Here is an 18,809-nt window from a genome sequence, read left to right as displayed (position 1 = left end):
CTCTGTGACGATCAGAAAAAAAAAATAAAAAATAAAAGAAAAAGACTGACAAACAGCTTAGTCTTCATTTCGTGCCCAAGGGCATGTTTTACCCTCTGGGTATTCTATCAAGACCTATTAGCACACTCTGCCCTCTCTTTTGGAGCTTCTGATTTAAACAGACACATGTACAGATGAGCCAGTCACCTGCTGTAGAATGCCAGCACTAAAAGGGGGCTATTTATTTATTTCAATCTCCTTGCTTTAAGATGAAACAAACAAACAAAAAATGGAAGGAAACAGAGAGCTACCAAGTATTGAGACTTCCCACGGACCCAGCACCATTCCAGACACATTTGTTTTTTCAGTATTTCATTTCATCTTTGGGTAGGCATTATTTTAATCTGTCCCCAGTTGACAGATTGAAACAGAACAAACAGAGGCTCTGAGAGGCAAGGTGACTTGCCTAATATCCTAGAGCTAATCAGTAGGGGAAATTAGAATTTGAATCCAGGTCAGTCTGTTCAAAGCATATGTTCTCCTGCAAACCCAGTAGAGGGCTTTCCTGTGAGGTGTGGGGTGCTGCAGGCAGATGCTCTCCCCATCACAGACGTACAAACATGTTGCCCTTGTCTTTTGCGTGGGCCACCCTCTTTCTGGAATTAGCAAGAAGCTGCTCTTCCCAGTACTGCTGATTATTTTCAGAAGTGTGAAATAAGTATAAAACAGGATATTTTCAGTAAAAATATCTCCCCGCTTATACAACGAAGTGATGCCAAAATTACTGACTTATAGCAGATACTTGGTTAGTTTCTGCAAAGATCAATCCAGTTTTCATCTGACAGCCCATATGGAAGGCTCACAAGGTCCTGGATGAATGAGAGGCTGAGCTTCAGGGGGCTAGGTTCATGATCTCCCCAGAGTCCCAGAGCACAGGGGAGTCAACCCTAGATTTAAAGTGTAAAGGTCTGAATTCAAATCCAGCCTGAGCATGTCACCCTTTTTTTTTCAGTTAATCTTCCACAAGGAGCTACAGGGTTAGTGATACAGTATCTGTGAAATGCTCAAAGCCAGGACCCTAGTAAAGCTTTGGAATGTACCAGCAACCCCATTCCTCCCCCATAATGATGTTATGAGAATTACCATATTTTAAGATGAAACACGTATTTATGAGTATGTAGAATTGTCACTGAAAAGTTGGGACAACAGAAGACTCTAAAAAATGTGTGGGCTTCAGAAAGTACTCCGTCCCATCCCCCAGCCCCTACAACATGTTTATCATACTTGTGCCATGATAACCCTTTCTTTTCCTTTGGCTTCTTAGTTTCTTTGGTGAGCATTTTACCGATTGCCAGTTCTATGCTGGGCACAGTATAAGAGCAAGAGCTTGCAGGAGAGACATCCTCCTTGACAACACAGAGCATCTAAATGGAGCCCAGAAAACTACAGGCCTGGGGCTCTTTCCCATCTGAAGCCAGAGAACGTTTGTTCCCTTTTGGGGCTTGCCCTGTTTCCGGGTTCTACCTTGGAGCATCCATCTAAGGAACATGCCCCCTGCGGCCCCCCACACCTGCTGCCAAGGCTCGGCCCAAGGGATTGCCGGGGGATTGTGCAAGTCTGTTGGCCCGGCTTCAGCTTGCTGTGGCTTTTCCCCCACTTGTGGTCTCAGCCAAGGGAAGCCTGGCGCCTGCTCTGAGGCCCAGATGGAGCAGGCTCCCTCCCTCCCGGAAGGACTTACCCGATGGCTTGTCTGTGGAGGACGGGAGGCTGGTGAGGGTGGGCATGGTAGGCAGAGGGGGAGGCAGCACCTTCAGGTTCTGATCACTCTGGATCTCATTGGTAGAGATCTGATTGATGATGCGGTTGTAAGGGGATGGCTGGTAGACCCGGGGTGGGGTGGCAGGGGGAGGCTGGGGCACGGGCCTGGCTGCTGGCACCCGCTGGCAGTGCTCCTCGAGCTGCGCGATGATCTCAGACTGGTTGTGGGCCAGTGTGGCCAGGTGCTGGTACTTGTGCTCCAGGTCCTTATACTTGCTGGCCAGCTGCAGCATGTCGGCTGTCTGGTTGAGGATCCTGTTCTCCAGCTGGGAGAGCTCCAGCGCATTGTCCCGCTTGCGGATGATTTCATGCAGGAGCTGCATGTAGAGCTGCGTGACCCGTGAGTTCATGTTGCGGCTCTCCTTGCGCAGCAGCTTCACCTCACTCACGATGCCGCCATCCACCTCCACCAGCTGCTGTAGCGTCTCAATTTGTCGCTTCTGCTTGAGCAGCTCGCTGTTGAGCAGCTCCAGCTCCTGCTTGTGCACCCGGTTCTCCAGGAGCACCTCAGGCTCCTTGGAGTTGACGCAGATGGCGCCTGTGACCCGCTGCTGGGGCACAATGAAGGTGTAGGTGCACTTGTCTGAAGACTCGCTGGCCCGTTTGTACCTGTTCAGGTAAATGAACTCACTGGGCGAGCCCTCCTCAGTGCCCTCGAAGCTTTCCTTCTGGCCTGCAGCTGTTCCCATGGCAGCCAGCAGTCCCAGCCACCAGTATGTCACACACAGCAGCCTCATGGTCCTCACAAAATGGTGCTTCCTCTTTGAGAACAGAGCCTATGAAAACCTGAAAGTAAACAGAAGGGAGATTCAGTAACGGTGTTGTCACTGCCAGCAGCCTGTGCCATAAATGAGCTCAGCCTTCTTGCCAGGCAAATCTTTCCAAAAATGCAGCTTCAGGAGGCAGCCCTTCTGGAAGCAGCAGAAGGAGACAGGCAGGCTTCCACAGAGGTAGAGAGGAAGCCGGAGGGGACCGGGGCATCTGGAGGCAGGAGGCCATGGCCCTGCCACTCCCAGAGCCCGCCCTCAAGCCCAGCCCCCTCGCAGAGCTCCTGGCCCAAACCTGAAAACCACAGACGGCAGCTCAAAGCTGGGGCAGGGAGGCAGGGGAAGGCTTATCTAATCTCTGTTCTCTGCCTCATGCCCCCCAGACCATTATGTCTCCCTGTTCTAACCTGTTTGTAACCCCCCTGGGCTTTCCCTTTACTGAAGCATTTGTGATAGTCATGGTGAATAGGGAGGGTTCTGTGTGGTCTTCTTTAGCGGACTCCATACTCCATGCGGGCAGGTGCTGTGTCTGATTCCATCCTGTGTCCTCAGGATGCTACACAAAGCAGGCTTACAGTGAATATTTGTGAAATGAACAAATCTTTGGACACGGGATGGAATCTGTTCAGTTGGTAGTGGACAATGTCAATGGAAGGATGTGTCCAGTCACATGGCTTTGGTCTGTGTGTTAGAGACAAGCTGAAGAGCCCAAACAGGAACAAACAACTGAGCTCTTCTAAATCCAAATATTTGCAATAGCCAGTAACTGCAAGTTCCCCCTGGCCGCTGCAATGTGATTAAAGCAGACAGAAGCGGAAAAAAGGCATGTGTCTCTGGATTCGTTTCAGTTCTGCTCTTGGACCATTCATTCCCTCACCAGATATTCTGGTGTGCCAGGCAGCATGCTGGCTGCTGGACGCGTACGGCCGCACATAGGCCCGAGCCAGCCCTGCCCTTACGTGGCTTACGCACAGTGGCACAGTCCCCAAGAGCCACAGAGCAGCAGGAACATATGCTGTGAAAGGGTAGAACAGAGAACTGACCTAATCTGAGGATTCCAGAAAGCTTCCCTGAGAAAGTGACCTTTACACTGACCCCTTGAGGGATGAGCAGGAGTCAGCCGGGCCAAGAGGGAGGGGATGGATGTGTGCACATCCTTCCTCTAGCCTACCCAGGGCTATGGCTCCAGCGTTTCTCCCCCATATCTCCTGCATGATCACATTTTTCCTATAATCATGCTGTTATTTCTCTCATCTTAAAGAAAATCAATCCTCTCTTGATCTCACATCCCCTCTCCAGCTACCGTTCCATTCCTCTGCTCCCCTTTTTAGCAAAACCCTCCGAAGGGCTGCCTGTACTTTGTTTCCAGAAAGGCCCTCACTTCCTGTTCTCTTGAGCCCACTCCCATCAGGCCTAGATCCCCCCTTCCCTATGAGTGCTCTGGACAGGATCACTGGTGGCCTCACTTGCCAGACCAAATGGCCTGTTCTTAGTCCTCATCAGTACTTGCCTCTCCACACTGGGGAATGTGGTTGGTCACTCCCTTCTTACACTTCCTTTCCTGAAGATCACCTTTTCCTTTCTCACTGGCTGCCCTTTCTCTCTCCTTTGCTGGTTCATCCTTCTGTTCCTGTCCTGGGGGACCCAGAGCTCCATCCTCAGACCTCTTGTTTACCTCGGTGATATCATGTGGTCTTGTGGCCTTCAGGTGCTGCTAACTCCCACATTTATTTCTCCAGCCCAGACCTTCCCCTTTGACTTCAGACCCATATATCTAACTGCCCCTTTGACATTTCTACCCTACTATCTCCTAGGCATCTCAAACTTAACGTATCTGGAAGTGAACTGATGTCGTCACACCTCTATCTAAACATGTTTACCCCAGATTTTCCTGTGTTAGTAAATGGAAGCTCTGCTCTTCCAGTTGCTCAGGGCAACAACCTTGAAGTCAATGACCTTGACTCCACTTTTTCATGCCCCACATCTAATTCACTACCAAATCATAATAGCAATTTCCTGGACATATTCTCAGAGTCCTGCTTCTGCTAGTCAGCTCTCCTACACCCTGGTACTACACCCCCTCCACCTCTCACCTGGACCTGTCTGCTGCTGGACCTGCTCCTGCCCTTTGTCCTCAGCCCAGTAGCCAGAGTGATCCTTTTTCTTTTTCTTTTCTTTTTTTTTTTTTTTTAGGATTTTTATTTATTTTTATTTATTCATGAGAGATAGAGAGGCAGAGGGAGAAGCAGGCTCCATGCAGGGAGCCCGACGTGGAACTTGATCCTAGGACTCCAGGATCACGCCCTGGGCTGAAGGCAGGTGCTAAACTGCTGAGCCACCCGGGAATCCCTGATCCTTTTTAAAAAGTTCCATCTTCTACTCAGAATCCCTAGAGAGCTCCTCAATTCAGAGAAAAAGCTTAGAAGGTGTCTCTGGCTCTTGCAGACCTGGCTCGCTCCCTCCCTGACCTCTTCTCTGACTCCTCTCATCCCCTCCCTCCACCCCATCCTCATGCCACTGCAGCCACCACAGCCTCCTAGGGGGTCCGTATGCTCGCCAAGCACGATTGTGACTCAGGACCTTTGTACGCTGTTCCCTGACTGGAACACTCTTACCCCCTTTCCTCATTGCTCACTCCTTCACCTCTTAAGGTCTTTGCTGAGATATTACCTTCCCAGTGAGGCCTATCCAGTCACTTAAAACTGTAACCTCCCCACCCTCCTCTCCAGAGTCCTCATTGTTAGCAGATGTAAAATGTTTCCTGACCCCACCCCCGTGACTGGAACCGCAAGGAGGGCAGGGGGCTGACTGCTCCATTCTCAATGCCAAGCATGTGGCCTGGAATATATGGGCACTCAGTAAATATCTCTGGGCTGAATAAAAGGGCACACCTGACAACAGCTTCCACACAGTGGGGAGGGCTATGGAGAGGCAGGGCCAGGGGAGCTCATGCAGGTGATGGCATGAGGGTGTGCCAGCTACACAGGAGGAGGCCTTTTCTTTCTTCTTTCTTTCTCTCTCTTTTTTTCTTTCTTTCTTTCTTTCTTTCTTTCTTTCTTTCTTTCTTTCTTTCTTCCTTCCTTCCTTCCTTCCTTCCTTCCTTCCTTCCTTCCTTCCTTCCTTCTTCCTTTCCTTTCCTTTCCTTTCCTTCCTTTCCTTTCCTTTCCTTTCCTTTCCTTTCCTTTCCTTTCCTTTCCTTTCCTTTCTTTCCTTCTTTCCTTTTGAGAGAGAGAAACATGAATAGGGGAGAGAGAAGCAGATTCTCCACTGAGGAGGGAGCCCAACACAGTCCTTGATGCCAGGACCATGACCTGAACTGAAGGCAGACACCCAACTAAGCCACCCAGGTGCCCTAGATGTCATCTCTTATATTTATCAATAACATCCTACCTGCTCCTCACAAGCCATTTGCAAGCATTTTCTACTTTGTCTTCTCTCAAGGTAGATACTGTTAAGATTCTGCTGTCATTTCCATTTTACAGATGAGGAAACTAAGACTCAGAGTGGCTGAGTGAGTTGCCTAAGATCACACAGCTGGAAGGTGGCAGAACCAGGAATAATTGGAGAAGTCAGGAAAGTGTCCCTGATCTGATCTCATGTATTCAAGCCTTCAAACTCTTACTGACATAGAAATGTACTTAATTTGGTCTTTAGACAAAAAAAAAAAAAAAAAAAAAAAAAAAAAAAGATTAGCATGACATGGAAGCTGGAAGTCTTGTCCTCCCCAGGCTCCTCTGTGGCTTCTCTGGGGAGCAGCCTCGGTCCAGGCCCCACCTTGTACCAGTTCGTGGGCTGTTACAAAACAGGCCCTGGGCTCCCCAGAGCCACTCAGAACTGTTTTCTGCTTGAATGAGGAAGTGTGGCCAGCCCACACTTTGATCGAGGCCAGGCAGAGAAAGGTGTTCAGCGGTCTTTGGTCTGGGTTGGGCTACGAGGTAGGGCTGTGGTGACGTGAGTGGAAACGGGGCTGAGTTTGTGAGTGTTTGCCTGGTTTCCAGAGCACTCTGGCTGCTCCTGCACCAGCCCGTGGCCACGCCTGGCCCAAAACAATGGGGAGGAGCAGCGCCGCAGGCTAGGGCGGGCAGGTAGGTGCCTTCCCACAGGCCGCTCACCTGAGGCAGCTGGTGCCCATGCTGGTGGTGCTCGTGCGGGCCTCGGCCTTGACAGAGAAACTACCAGGGGCCCAGGGAAGCAACCTGGCTCCAGGAAATGGTTGATTTCCAAGTCTTCTCAGGCCTCAAGACCTGGCGGGGCGGCCCTGTTTATCATTGAGCCTTGTCCCTTCCCAAACCTGGGCTCCCAGAGCTTCCCCATCAGAGCCTGTGCCCTTGGACTTGCGATCCTGAAGGCCAAGCCTCTTCGGTGAAATGTGATCTAACGGGGCGATCTAACCTGCCTTGCACACTACTTAAAGGACATAGAAATGCTTCCCAAACTAGAGATGATAATAATAACATGATGGCAGCATGCTGGCAGACAACGTTGCCAGACTCAGTGAGGAACACTGACCATACCCTCTGACATGGGAGTGGAGGGTGGGGGTGATACCATAATTAATGCTCCTCCCATTTTTCAGAGGAGGACCTTGGGCCTCTTACAGAGCTGGGCCCTGGGCAGGAGGTCTGTCTGGCCTTACCACCCAGCTCTAAAGCCGTCCTCTGTCAGACTGGGTGGGTCCTGGCTGTCTTGCTGTCCCTGGATCTTACACGGTGCTGGGCAAGAGTGGGAAGGGAACAGCTGGGCAAATGCAGTGCATAGGCTGTGCTGTCTTGAAAGAGCATTTCTCAGCAATTGTTTGATTAAAAAGAGCACCAAACTTGATAATTAACACACAGTTTTCAGGTTCACAAGGCCCTTTGCATACATTATCATTTAATCATCCCAACGTTCAAGCTAGTTAGTTATTGCTGTTTTGAGAGGGGGTGTCAGGTATCTTGCTCTGGATGGCACTCCTACCAGTGACACCAGTTCTGGGGCTCACGATTCTGGGTCTTCCTGATAGTTTTCCATGGGGTCTGGGCTTGGCAGGTGTCATCTGGGGCCAAGTGGGTTCCAGAAGGAAGGGAAGGAGCAGGGCACCGTGCTGGGTGCCTGACACACACCGTCGCAGGTAGTCTAACCAGGTGGCTGTCCCCCACTTCTATTTTGTAAATGAGAACACTGACTCCCAGGTAGGCTAAGTGACTTCCCCAGGATCCCATGCAGATAAGAGCTGGAGCTGACCCAGCCGAGAGCTCAGGTCAGCCTGACACCAAGGGCTGTACTCTTTGCCTTGCCCTCGGCTTTGGAGTTGTTTTCCTTAAAGAATCTAACCCCCGTCTTCAGTTTTATGCTACTTTGGCAGTTCTTAATGGGCAGTAATGAGTTTGTTTCCTTTTGCTCTCTTGATATTTATTCAACTAATTGCACCCCAAGAGAAATAACCCTCCCCAGCATTCCAGTCATCTTAGGCCTGGAGAACTCCACTGCAATCAGAGTGGTGCGCCCCACTTTCTTCCTCTGACCAACAAAGAAAAGCAACTGCAACTGTTTTCCTTGGCTTCGAAAGGAAAATAAAAACGATTCTTAAAATTGCTTTTCCACATTGTATTGTGAGGAGTTTCCATTATGTACGGGTTTCCCTCCCCACAAGTGGAGCTGGTGTGACCAAGCCACGTGACAGCCCCTGCACACTGGGAGGCAGCCTCCCCTGGGCTTGGGTCCCACCCAGCCTCTGGTGGGCAGCCCGAGTGTCCCTGCTTGGCCCAGTGCAGTGGGGCCACACACCGTGTGTCCACCTCCCACTCAGCACCATGGCACTGCAGCCCAGGCATGGGGCCACTTTGTAGGAAGAATTGTTTTTATAGGAGGGAGCTCTGTCCTGCCCTGCAACAGAAGCTGGTGGCCCCGGGGGTTAGGAATGAGAAAAGTTCAAACACTGAAGATGATAACCACACTCTGTTGTCACATGACTCAAGCACTTTATATACATGATCTTACTTAATCCTCCCAACAACCTCAGGAGGGAAGCCCTGTTATTTCAGGCTGCCATGGGTGGTGGCCCAAGTTGTGCACTCTGCCACTCTAAGGAGCACAACTCACATTCAGTGGTCTTTGTAGTTTGGGGTATTTATTATTACAGCCATTTTCTAATTCCCACAAAGATGCTTTTAAGACTAACAGCAGGGCTGACAATTATCCTTATTTGCAGGTGAGGGAACTATTCATATTCTAAGACCGTGAGTCATTTTACCCATAGTCACCGAATTACTCAGTAGCGGAGCCCCAAAATATACCATGCTGAATATATAGAAAGAAAAGTGCTAGAGTGACAGGACACTCAAAAGAAATTGCTCTCTGACCCCCACAGGCAAGGGGAGTCCCCAGGACTGCTGACCCCAGGGAAATTTCTGGATTCAAACCAGCTCTCATGGTGGTGCCTTGTCACCCATCTAGGCTATAGTCCCATGTGAGAGGCTCACAGAACCCACCCCTGCATCTGTCACCAGCCCTACCCTACAATTCTGTGATCACAGAAAGCTGGGGATAAGTCTAGACCAGGGGCCCTGCAGGAAGCCTGAGAAATGACCCCTTGCCACTGGCAGTGCAGGAATCTGGAACCACTTGGCCCTGAGTGTGCCTGGCTGGCCCCTGGCATCTGCCTTTGGGGTAGCTAGGAATTTGAGTGTGCTTGAGGCAGTCCAATAGACCTGATTAACAATCAACATCAGGCAACATCAGGACCGAGAAGAAAAAACCAAAACTTCGAAGTTGACAGCTTTTCCTACTAAAGCGGGTTGAGATGCATGGTGTACCAGTGGGTACCTAAACCAATTGGTAATCCAGGATGTGGGAGAGATCCAGATAAAGGAAAATTCTAGAAAAAAGGGCCCCAGAGGGCCCAGCTGACCATATAACCAAAAGTATAGATAACAGTAGGCCTTGTCTGTTTCTGGTAAACTCACCATGTGCCTGGTGTGCCCTTTCTCATTGGCACGTACTGCTCTGTGCATAAGGTTAGCCCCCATTGAGGCCTGTTATGTAATTATTAATAGCACCCCCTCTTATTTTCAAAAATGTCCTGATTGGGCACCAAATTATAAGGTCCCTTTATACCCAGGAGAAAAGTATTATCACCTGCATTTTGCAGGAGAGTAAACCCAGGTCCAGAAAGGTCAGGTTACTTGTCTAAGGCTCCTTGGAATAAATACCAGGACTGGGATTCAGCTGTCAGCGGCAATGTCCAAGCCCTCACTTCCATCAAGATTGATTCTCCAACCAGGATGAACAAAAGGTGCCTGTCTGTTTGCTTCATGGCCAGGATGCAGATTGCTTCTTAGTCACTGTTGACTGAATAAGTAGAAATGGCTTTCAGGTTAGTACAAGGGGGAGTTTTGTTAGATGTTAGAAGCAGCTTCTTGATTATCCAAGTGGCAAGACCCCAAAATGGGCATCGCGGATGAACAGTGGCGTCCTCACCTTAGAAAACCTGAAGAAACTGTGCCTCATTTGTCCTAGGTGATTCATTGCTAGCCTGGGGGCCAGGGAGGGAACAGCCACATCTCCAACTGCCATCCCCTCCCAGCCTAGGATCCTGTGATTCATTCCCCACTAGAAGGCCATGTGGGCACCCAAGGAGTCTGGAGCCAGTTCCCAGACCCTGCCAGCTCAGCCCTCATAAGACCTTCAAATGAGCCATTTGTTCATCCATCCAGCCTTCCATCTCCTAACCTTCCCTGCCAGCTGGTCTTTGTGAACTGTGACAGCCTGGGTCCACCCTTGTCATGGGTGATGGGAACATAGGCATAAACCAGACAGGCAGGTAGTGTCAGATAAAACAGATTTGCCTGGAAGAATGTTGAATCTGCCTGATGCCCTTGGCTCTCAAGCTCCTGCCCCTGGGGAGCTGCGGGCTCCAGGGGAGGGCTGAGTTCACAGAGGAAGCCGGCTGTGGTCATACTGTGAGATCATAGGGCAAGACGGGATATGGTTAGGCAGTGGGGCGCTGGTTGCCTTTGCCAGGGGGACAGGGATGCTGCTGTTACTTTTTCACAGTGCATTATTTGGGAACCATTTTGTGATTCCCCCAAAGCCTATGCACTGAACCCTCTGTGCCAGAAGCCCCAGCCAACAGAGCAGAGGCGGGGAGAGTCTGCAGAAGCCATGTCAGAGCCCAGCTTCTGAGTTGGCTGCTGCGTTTGCGGCAGTGCCTTGTGTGCTCTGGAGCCCTGGGTCTGGAGGAACCTCAGATGAGAGGGAGAAGAAACCAGGGACTGCTGTCCCACAGTGGCTTCCTGGGGACTCTGGACCCAGCCTGGAGCTACTCTTCTAGGCCAGGCCGAATGGTTGGCACCCAAGGCCACCTCAGCCTGTTGGCTTGGCCTCCTCCTTTGAGCACTGGGACAAGCACATTTTGTGCCTATCTCTCAGATCCCAGTAACTCTGTGAGGTAGGGCCTGTGATTATTCTCATCTCACAGAAGAGGAAACAGAGGTCAGGGATGAAGCCACTTGGTAGCCCCAGAACTACCAAGCCCCAGAGGCCAGGTCTGGAATTGTATTTGTCTGCCCCAGAGCCAGGTCTCTTACCCACACAGCCCTAACCAACCCCTCTACTCCAGGTGCTCGCTCCCCTGCACTCCATGGGGCAGGCTGCTCCAGGCCCGTCTTTCTGAAGTTCGCAGCTGGTCGTGTTGGTATCCTGCTTTAAAATAGGGCCTCTGTGCTCACGCTCACACTCATGCTCCCTACCTCTGCGCTTTCCCCCGTGGCCTGCCTGATGCACACCTGTCTCCCTCTCAGTTGACCTCCCAGGTCCACTTCCCTTTGAAGCCACTTTCCCTCCTCCAGCCCCGAGGAGCAGTTGTGGCTGCTTTCTGTGTCCATCACAGCATGTCAGACACAGCTCATCTGGCTGTGTGCCCCTAGACTGCGAGCTTCTTAAAAGCGGGGACAGTGTCATTTCCCCTCTGAATACCCAATAGCCAGGACAGCACTTAGATTCCTAAATAGGACTTCAAGGATTTCATTCATTGAATGTATCTCCCAAGCGCTTCCCCTGTTCTGGCCCCTGCGCTAGAACTGAAGATATAGCAAAAACAAGTAGTTCCCTGCTCTCGAGGGGCCCATGGCAATAGGCAGGACAGAGAACAGGTAGGATGCTGATCAGTACCCTGCAGGGCAGTTCGGGGCTGCAGGGGCAGCTGAGCCAGCTGGGGTGAGGATTGCAGGGGGCATAAGTGGGAGTAGAGGTGCCCCAAAGGGGCGGTGGCTGGACAACCCAGGGGAGAGTTGTGTGGTACCATGGGACAGAGAGGCTTGTTGGTCTGGATCTGAGGCTTGCTTGCTTCATTCATTTATTCATTCCTTCCTTCATCCACTCCACAAATCCCTTCTTTGACTGGCCCTGAGTATTAGAGGCCAACAATGACTAAGAAATACCTCCTTTTGCTCATGGAGGTTGAACTGGGGCCACTTCAGGCAGAACTTCAGTCACTCCTGGAACAGAGCTGTTCCTCAGGCACCTCTTAGTGATAAGGACAGACATCCTTCTGGGCTCCCCGCCCCCACCCCGCCCTTTAGAGAGAGAAAGTGTAAGTGGGGCAGAGGGAGAGAGAAAGAACTCCAAGCAGTTTCCACGCCCAGCACAGAGCCTGATTGGAGGCTCAATCTCATGACCTTAAGATCATGACCTGAGCCAAAACCAAGAGTCAGACGCCCAACCCACTGAGCCACCCAGGCGCCCCCTTTCTGGGCTTTTCTTAGGTGGTCTTGTGCCTGCCTTCCTAGAGGACTAGGTAGCAGGAGGAGGCTGAGGCTCTGGGGCTGCTGGCCCCAACACAGGCTGGTTGGTTTCACCGAGAAAAGACCTAACACAATAGTTCAATTGTGAGAGGCCTGGCTTCCTACCGCTCCCCCCACCCAATGCAACATGGGAACATTTCTATGATCAGAATGTGTCTCACAATTGATGTACACTTGTAATAAGACATTGTAACATTTTAAATTTTAACTGCCCCCCCACTGGCTTATTAAATCAGTCATGGTTTACAGTCAATATGAGGGAATATGGTTTTGCTATTAAAACTACCCTCACCGTGAGGTCTGATATGTTGTATCTATCACCACAAACTCCCAGTTGCCAGTGACTGAATAACCCTTCTATTTGGGGTGTTTTATATAAATTCACAGAAAAGAATGCTATTCAGTGAATTGATTGATTCTTGCAACTTCCCAGTATGTCTTCCAGGGTGGCAGTGGCCTAGGGTAGGAAGAGTCCAGATCTGGATTTGAATCTTTGCTTTTCGGCCCACTAGTAGAGGGACATTGGCAGAGGTGCACAACCTCTGAGCCTCAGTTTTCTCCTCTGTAAAGTGGGATGGCACCACCCATCTAGTGCCACATGCCCCCTCTTTGCAGGTCTCTCACTGTTGTGCATTTGTGTGATAGATTCACCTTCTGCCTCCTTCCACTAGGCCGTGGGCCCTATCAGCAGAGCTCCACTGCATCCGACTGCTGTCAGTTGAGACCATTTTGAGTGAAATGATTCAGAGAGGCCAGAAGCTGGATGTACCTGCCCTGGGCGAGCTCCTGTTGTTTGTTCTAAGGTAGCTACCAGTTGCTGTCTCTCTGATTCTTCTCAGGATTGCTCGAGTGTGGCCCAGTGCAGACTATGAGGACCTGCACTCTGATTCTGCAGCCCATAGAGTCTCGAAGTAGAGATGTAGGAAACATATGAATGGTATCTCAGACACACAGATGAATGTTTGCCCGAGGCTCCACCCCACTGAGCTGGTGCCAGAGTCCCATGGTGCTTTGGAGCTCTGCTGAGACTCATCTATAAGAGGGGGGTTGATAATGCCTGTTCTGTCTCAGAGGTAGGCTTCTTTGACAAGCAAGTGATACATTGAAATCAGGTAAGCATGTGGTTTTCAGACAGTGTGGCATAATCATTCTGTAGGACAGCAACCAGAACAGCCTTGGCTGCTGGAGGACACAGTGACAGGGTCAGGAAAAGAGAAGTCAGGATACCTTGAACAGGGCAGTGGAGTGGGGTGGGAAAGGCATAGACTTTGGAGCTAGGCTGACAGCCTACATATGTGTTCAAGGCCCACATAATCACCAACTACGTGACCTTGGGCAAGTTGCTTAGCCTCTCTGAGCCTTAGTTATCTCATCTGAAAAATGGGATGCTAAAACTAGAACCTATCTGCTAGGGTTCTGTTGAGGATGAAATGCGATAATGCACATGCCTTACTTAGTGCAGCCTGTACTTAATAAATCCTTGTGGGATGGATGGGTAGATGGAAAAGTGTCTTCATTGCTCTGCCCATGAGCTTACAGCAGGACCATTGTAGTCCTCTTCTGGACCATGTGTTTCACACATTTTGTCTGTTCCACCATGACTGCCTTAATTAATTATTGAGTAATAATTGATCTAATTTTTGTTAGCCGGGCCTATGAAGTTAGAGCCTCTGCTCAGCTGGAGCTGCCCTGAGAGCACAGTGAACTGCCAGGTTCCAGCATGGTTCCAGCCTGGAGCTGGAAACCTGCAGCGTCTGTGGCCCCAGAGGCCTGTGGTAGAGACGCACAAATGTAACACCAGCTTTTCAAAATGCTCTCCAGAGTTCAGGGAATCCACTGTGACCTCTAGGGCCACAGGAGAGAAGCCACTGTCTTGAGCTAAGATGCACCAGTGTTGGCTGGTGTAAAATCTACCGGCCTTGGCCACCATATGGTCAGCAGTGGTGATGGAGATGGAGCTTGGGGGTGGAGTCCCTCTCCTCTCCCTCTACAGTCCTAGGACAGGCCTGGCATCAGTCTTCCTGCTGTGCAGACCTCCTACAGCACCAAGGTAGCTCACTTTCCTCACCTACTATAGTTCTGGCAGGAGACCGCCCGGCAGATGGGTAGTGCCCATGTGGGTGTTAAGGTTGGTATCAAATGTACCTGAGGTCCCCTCATCGGTGTCTGCACCCTCCCTTAGTGTGGACTTCAAGGACCTGGACGTGCTGCAATTCACTTCAGATATAAAGCCCACCACCCAGCCTCCTGGGAAGACCCCCAATGTGGGTAGCAGTAGTGGCCACCATACTGGCAAGGCCTGGTAGGATTTTCTGACAGCCCTATTACGATGTCCAGGACATAGAGAATCTGGGTCCCTGCTCTCTTCTGGGTTGCTGTGATTCTGATTGTTTGGGTCCTAATACTCGGTGACTAACATATTCTGAGGGTTTGCCACACAGCAGGCATGGTGCTAAGGCCTTCCCTGACATGATCCCATGTGCTCCTCCTAGAAAGCAGTGGAGTGAGGCTCAGGGTGCTGGGTTCAAGTCTTGGTGCTGGCACTTACTAACAATGTGGCCTTGAGCATACCTCTGAACCTCTGCACCTTGGTTTCCTTACCTATAAAATGGTTATAAACAACAGTACCTGTGTTGTAGGGTGGCTGTGAGGATCCCTCAAGCTGGTAAGTGCCTGGCTCAGAGAAAGTGCAATGTAAGTATTAACCATTACTAAAAGATGGGTGGTATTATTATCACATTTTGCAGAAAAGAAAACAGGTTTAGAGAGGCCGAAGAACTGTGGCTCCTAAGTAGAAGAGCTAGGATTTGAACTTAGCTCATAAGTGCTACCTTACTCTGCCTCAATGTGGGAAAATACATGTGGGGAGCATTCAGCCAGCTTCGGAAGTGACATTCTCGGCTTTCCTCAGAGCCCTGGTGAAAGGAGATCCTTTTCTAAGTAACTGAACTGGCCTCTGGGAGCTCTCATAATCCCACAGCAGAGGCAATAGCTGACCCGTGACACACTATCACAGAAGGAGAAGGGAGGGATCAGTGAAGAATTTCTGTTTGGAAATGTTATCTAATGCTGAGTGCTTTCAAGGGACTGGAAATGTGGAGCCCATGCTGTACCCCTGCCGAGGTGCTGAGGAAGCCTGGTGCTCCCCTATTTCCCTGCCACATATTGCCTGCTGGAGACCTGGGCTATCATCTGGTCCTGGGCGGGCTCAAGCATCTGTGGACGTGCAGGGAAAGCCGGGGCAGCACTTTGCCCTGAGTCACAGTGACGGAAGTCTCTAGCTGATGTGTCCCTTCCAGCTCTGGACCCCTTCAGTCGTCTCCTTTCCAGGTGTGGGGTGAGCAGAGGCTTCTGGGCTCCAGGGAACTTTCTGAACAAGGGCTCCCAGCTCTGGCAGGACAGTGTTTGCTTTTGCTTTTGCCGTGGCATAGTCTCTAGCCAGGGTGCATAGGAACCCAAAACCTAAAAACGATTTCCCCTGTCCTTGAGCTACCCCTGTCCTGCTAAGCACACACCTACACATAGGCACGCACTCACGCATGCACCCCAGCTGCCGGGCCGGGCCCGGGAGCCGCCTCCTTCACCCCAAAGGCTCTTTGTCTGAGACAGAATGTGGCTTACAGATGAAGCCCTCGAAGCTCCAACCGTGGTCTCATGCCCCCAGAACACCACCCTCTGCCCAGGTGTCCACAGATCTGCCCCAGCAGATGCCTTGTTTGGCTCCAAGGGAAAGCAAGAGTGACCCCCTCTGGGGTCCAGCCACACACACTCCCAGCTAGAGGGGTTAGGGTTTTTGAACGCCCAGACATGGGGCCAGCTGCTGCCTATTGCCCCCTGGTCCCTTGGTGCCACAGAGCTGGCCCCTTACCTCTTCACTCCTGCTTGGCTCCCGGGGCAACTCCTCACATGCTTTACCCCAGCCGTCAGCAGGGCAGCCTGTCCATGGCCTCCAGGAGGGGGTCCCCGAGTCGCAGGCTGGACTGGCCGCCGAGCAGCCCTGCCTCACTGGCCTCTGCTTGCTCTGCTGTGCTCCCAGCCGGGCTGGGGCCAGGGCTCGGGCAGGGGCTGGCCAGGTGTCCTGCCGGGGCTGCTTACAACCTGCCTCCTCTCCCGGCAGGGGCTGGCGTCTGCCTCTGTGCCATGCTCTGCAGGGCTGGGGCTCAGGGCTCCGGGTCCATCCTTAGGCCGTCTGCAGCAGCCTCATTTGAACTCCCCACTCCTTTGTGGAGCCTTTACATGCCGCTGGAGGAAACTGTGAGCACAGCCTGACCCTGGTTGGCTGCAGGCACTTCTCTCCACCCACCAGTGCAAGAGGATCCCCCAGGCCCCAGAAAGGCTCCGGGCCTCCCCTCAGCCCCAGACAGAGGCGGGCCGCCCGGTGATGTCACGCTAGCTCCGGCCCCAGCTGGCCTGGCCCCTCCCGCCCCAGCCCGCTCTGGCGGCCTCGCCGGCCCCCTCCTTCCCTGGCACGAGCAGCCTGGCCAGCCCTACTCCCTGGCCCGCCCGCCCCTAATGCGCTCTGCCGAGGCCAAGAGCGTCCCCTCTGCCTCAGGTAATAGGTTCAGATCTGCTCTAGCTGTGCAGGCAGCAGGAAGCAGCTCCTCCCCCTGGATGGCTCCCTCATCCCTGCACTGCCCCACAGGCCCCAGGTAAGCAGGCAGGGCACCCCGCACAGATGGCCTCTCCCCATGGGTGCCCTTCATAGAGGCTTCCCTCTCACCTCTAAACCCTTGGGAGGGAGCCCAAGGCCGCCTGCACAGAAGCCAGCTGGATTTGTGCTGACAGCTAGGCGAAGGCAGGGGCCTAGGACGCTGAAATACCACAGGCTTGATGGGGGAGGGGTGGTACGAGTAGGAGAAATGCCTGTCACTTCCCACCTAGAGGCCTTGATTAAGTCATTTCACAGTTCTGGCATCCCTTTCATGCATCGATAAATGAGCTATCACCAGTGATCTATCTCCTTGGATTCCCTGGTATCACGTGGGAGAGGGCTTGGCCCAGGGCAGGGTTGCCTCGGAGGGCTGGTCTCAGAGCTCAGGAGGGAAGCGGGCCAGGGATGGCACTCCCAGAACCTCTTTGGTGACCTCCAGACCTCTGAGGAGCACATGATAAGAGCCCCCAGCACAGGGTGTCGCTGAGGTGGAGCTCATGGGTGTTCATAGAGTCAGAACAGAAAGCAGGAGATCACACCAGATCCTCACAAAGTGAGCAATCCTACAGACATGTCAGCACTGCAGGCAGAGGAAGGAGGCCCACGGGTAATGGGAAGGGAACAGCTGTCTCTGCCTTGGCAACAGCTGTGTGAAATACTGGTGGTGACTCTTCTTTCTTCTTTGAAAAAGTTTAGTGATGATGGTGGTGGTGGTGGTGATGTCTGGGTACACATCAGGAGAGAAACTTCAGTGGTGTTCTCCCCACCCGCACGCATAGCCATACCATGTTGCTGGTCCCTGGACAAGCAGGTCCACTGTGGCCCTCTGCTCCTCAGGATCGCCACTCCTGTCTTTGCAGGGAGCAAACTTTGCTTCTTGCCTCAGCTTCTCCCAGCCTGCTCAGACTTGCTCCCTTTTCCATATGTCAGTCCCCCTCCTCTTCCTTTTTAGAAGGCAAGTCTCCACCAGAAGACTGTAGTATCTTACAACATTAGCCAGATGATTGGGCTGCATAGGTGTGCTCCCCACAACTGCCATGGGGGTGAAGGTGCCCACCCACTCTGTGGAGGATCCCTGTGCATGTTCTGCACGGAAGCCATGAGAGCCTGGGGACTCAAGATCAGCCGAAGCACATAGGATGGAGCTGAATCCTTCTTGAGCAGCACCCTTGCCAGCCTGGAAGTTGGCATACTTCATCCTTTTCCCCTTCCTCCTCTCTCTTGCTATCTCTCCTATCTAGGATGTGTTTCTTGAGAACCTGCTCACAGCTGACAGCAGGAAGCCAAAGTTGTTCTCCTCACAGAGCTTGCAGTCAGGAGGGGAGGCAGACAAACACATGAGAAGTGCTGCTGGGTGCTGAGTGGGTGTCTAAGCTGGAGACTGGATTAAGTCTGGGCAGGGCAGTCAGAGCACGCTCCCTTGGGGTTATGGTGTTTCAGCTGAAATCCAAAGGATGGGTAAGAATTAGCAGGTGTGAGCTGGAGAGATGATGATCTGGGTAGCAGCAGTAGTGCATTAAGGGCAGTGTGGCAGATTGCTTTTTTGAAGATGACGCCAACAACATCTCCTAGTCCAAAATGTGACCTTGACACTCCTTCCATTAAGAGGTAGGGTTTAGGGACACCTGGGTGGCTCAGTGGTTCAGTGTCTGCCTTCAGCTCATGTCATGATCCCAGGGTCCTTGGATCAAGTCCCACATTGGGCTCCCCATAGGGAGCCTTGCTTCTCCCTCTGCCTATGTCTGTGCCTTTCTCTCTGTTTCTCTCATGAATAAGGTAAATAAAATCTTTAAAAAAAATAAGAGGTAGAGT

The 18,809-nt window shown here is 51.8% G+C and overlaps 2 protein-coding genes across 6 annotated transcripts in view; one reads left to right on the top strand and one right to left on the bottom strand.

Annotated features, from left to right (window-relative positions):
• Positions 1–16,679, bottom strand: part of ANGPTL2 (angiopoietin like 2) — a 36,152-nt gene extending 19,473 nt beyond the window's left edge. Inside the window, exons 1-2 of the mRNA XM_055336525.1 lie at positions 16,215–16,679; positions 1,718–2,583 (exon numbers count right to left, since the gene is read on the bottom strand). Of these exons, the coding sequence (XP_055192500.1) occupies positions 1,718–2,534 (817 nt within the window). The 5' untranslated portion in view covers positions 2,535–2,583; positions 16,215–16,679. The remainder of the gene's footprint in view (positions 1–1,717; positions 2,584–16,214) is intronic.
• Positions 1–18,809, top strand: part of RALGPS1 (Ral GEF with PH domain and SH3 binding motif 1) — a 292,316-nt gene that overhangs the window by 174,047 nt on the left and 99,460 nt on the right. The window lies entirely within an intron of this gene.

Source organism: Nyctereutes procyonoides, unplaced genomic scaffold (genome assembly GCF_905146905.1).
Source record: "Nyctereutes procyonoides isolate TBG_1078 unplaced genomic scaffold, NYPRO_anot_genome, whole genome shotgun sequence".
NCBI classification, from domain to species: Eukaryota; Metazoa; Chordata; class Mammalia; order Carnivora; family Canidae; genus Nyctereutes; species Nyctereutes procyonoides.
This window is presented reverse-complemented; position numbering and strand designations above follow the sequence as displayed.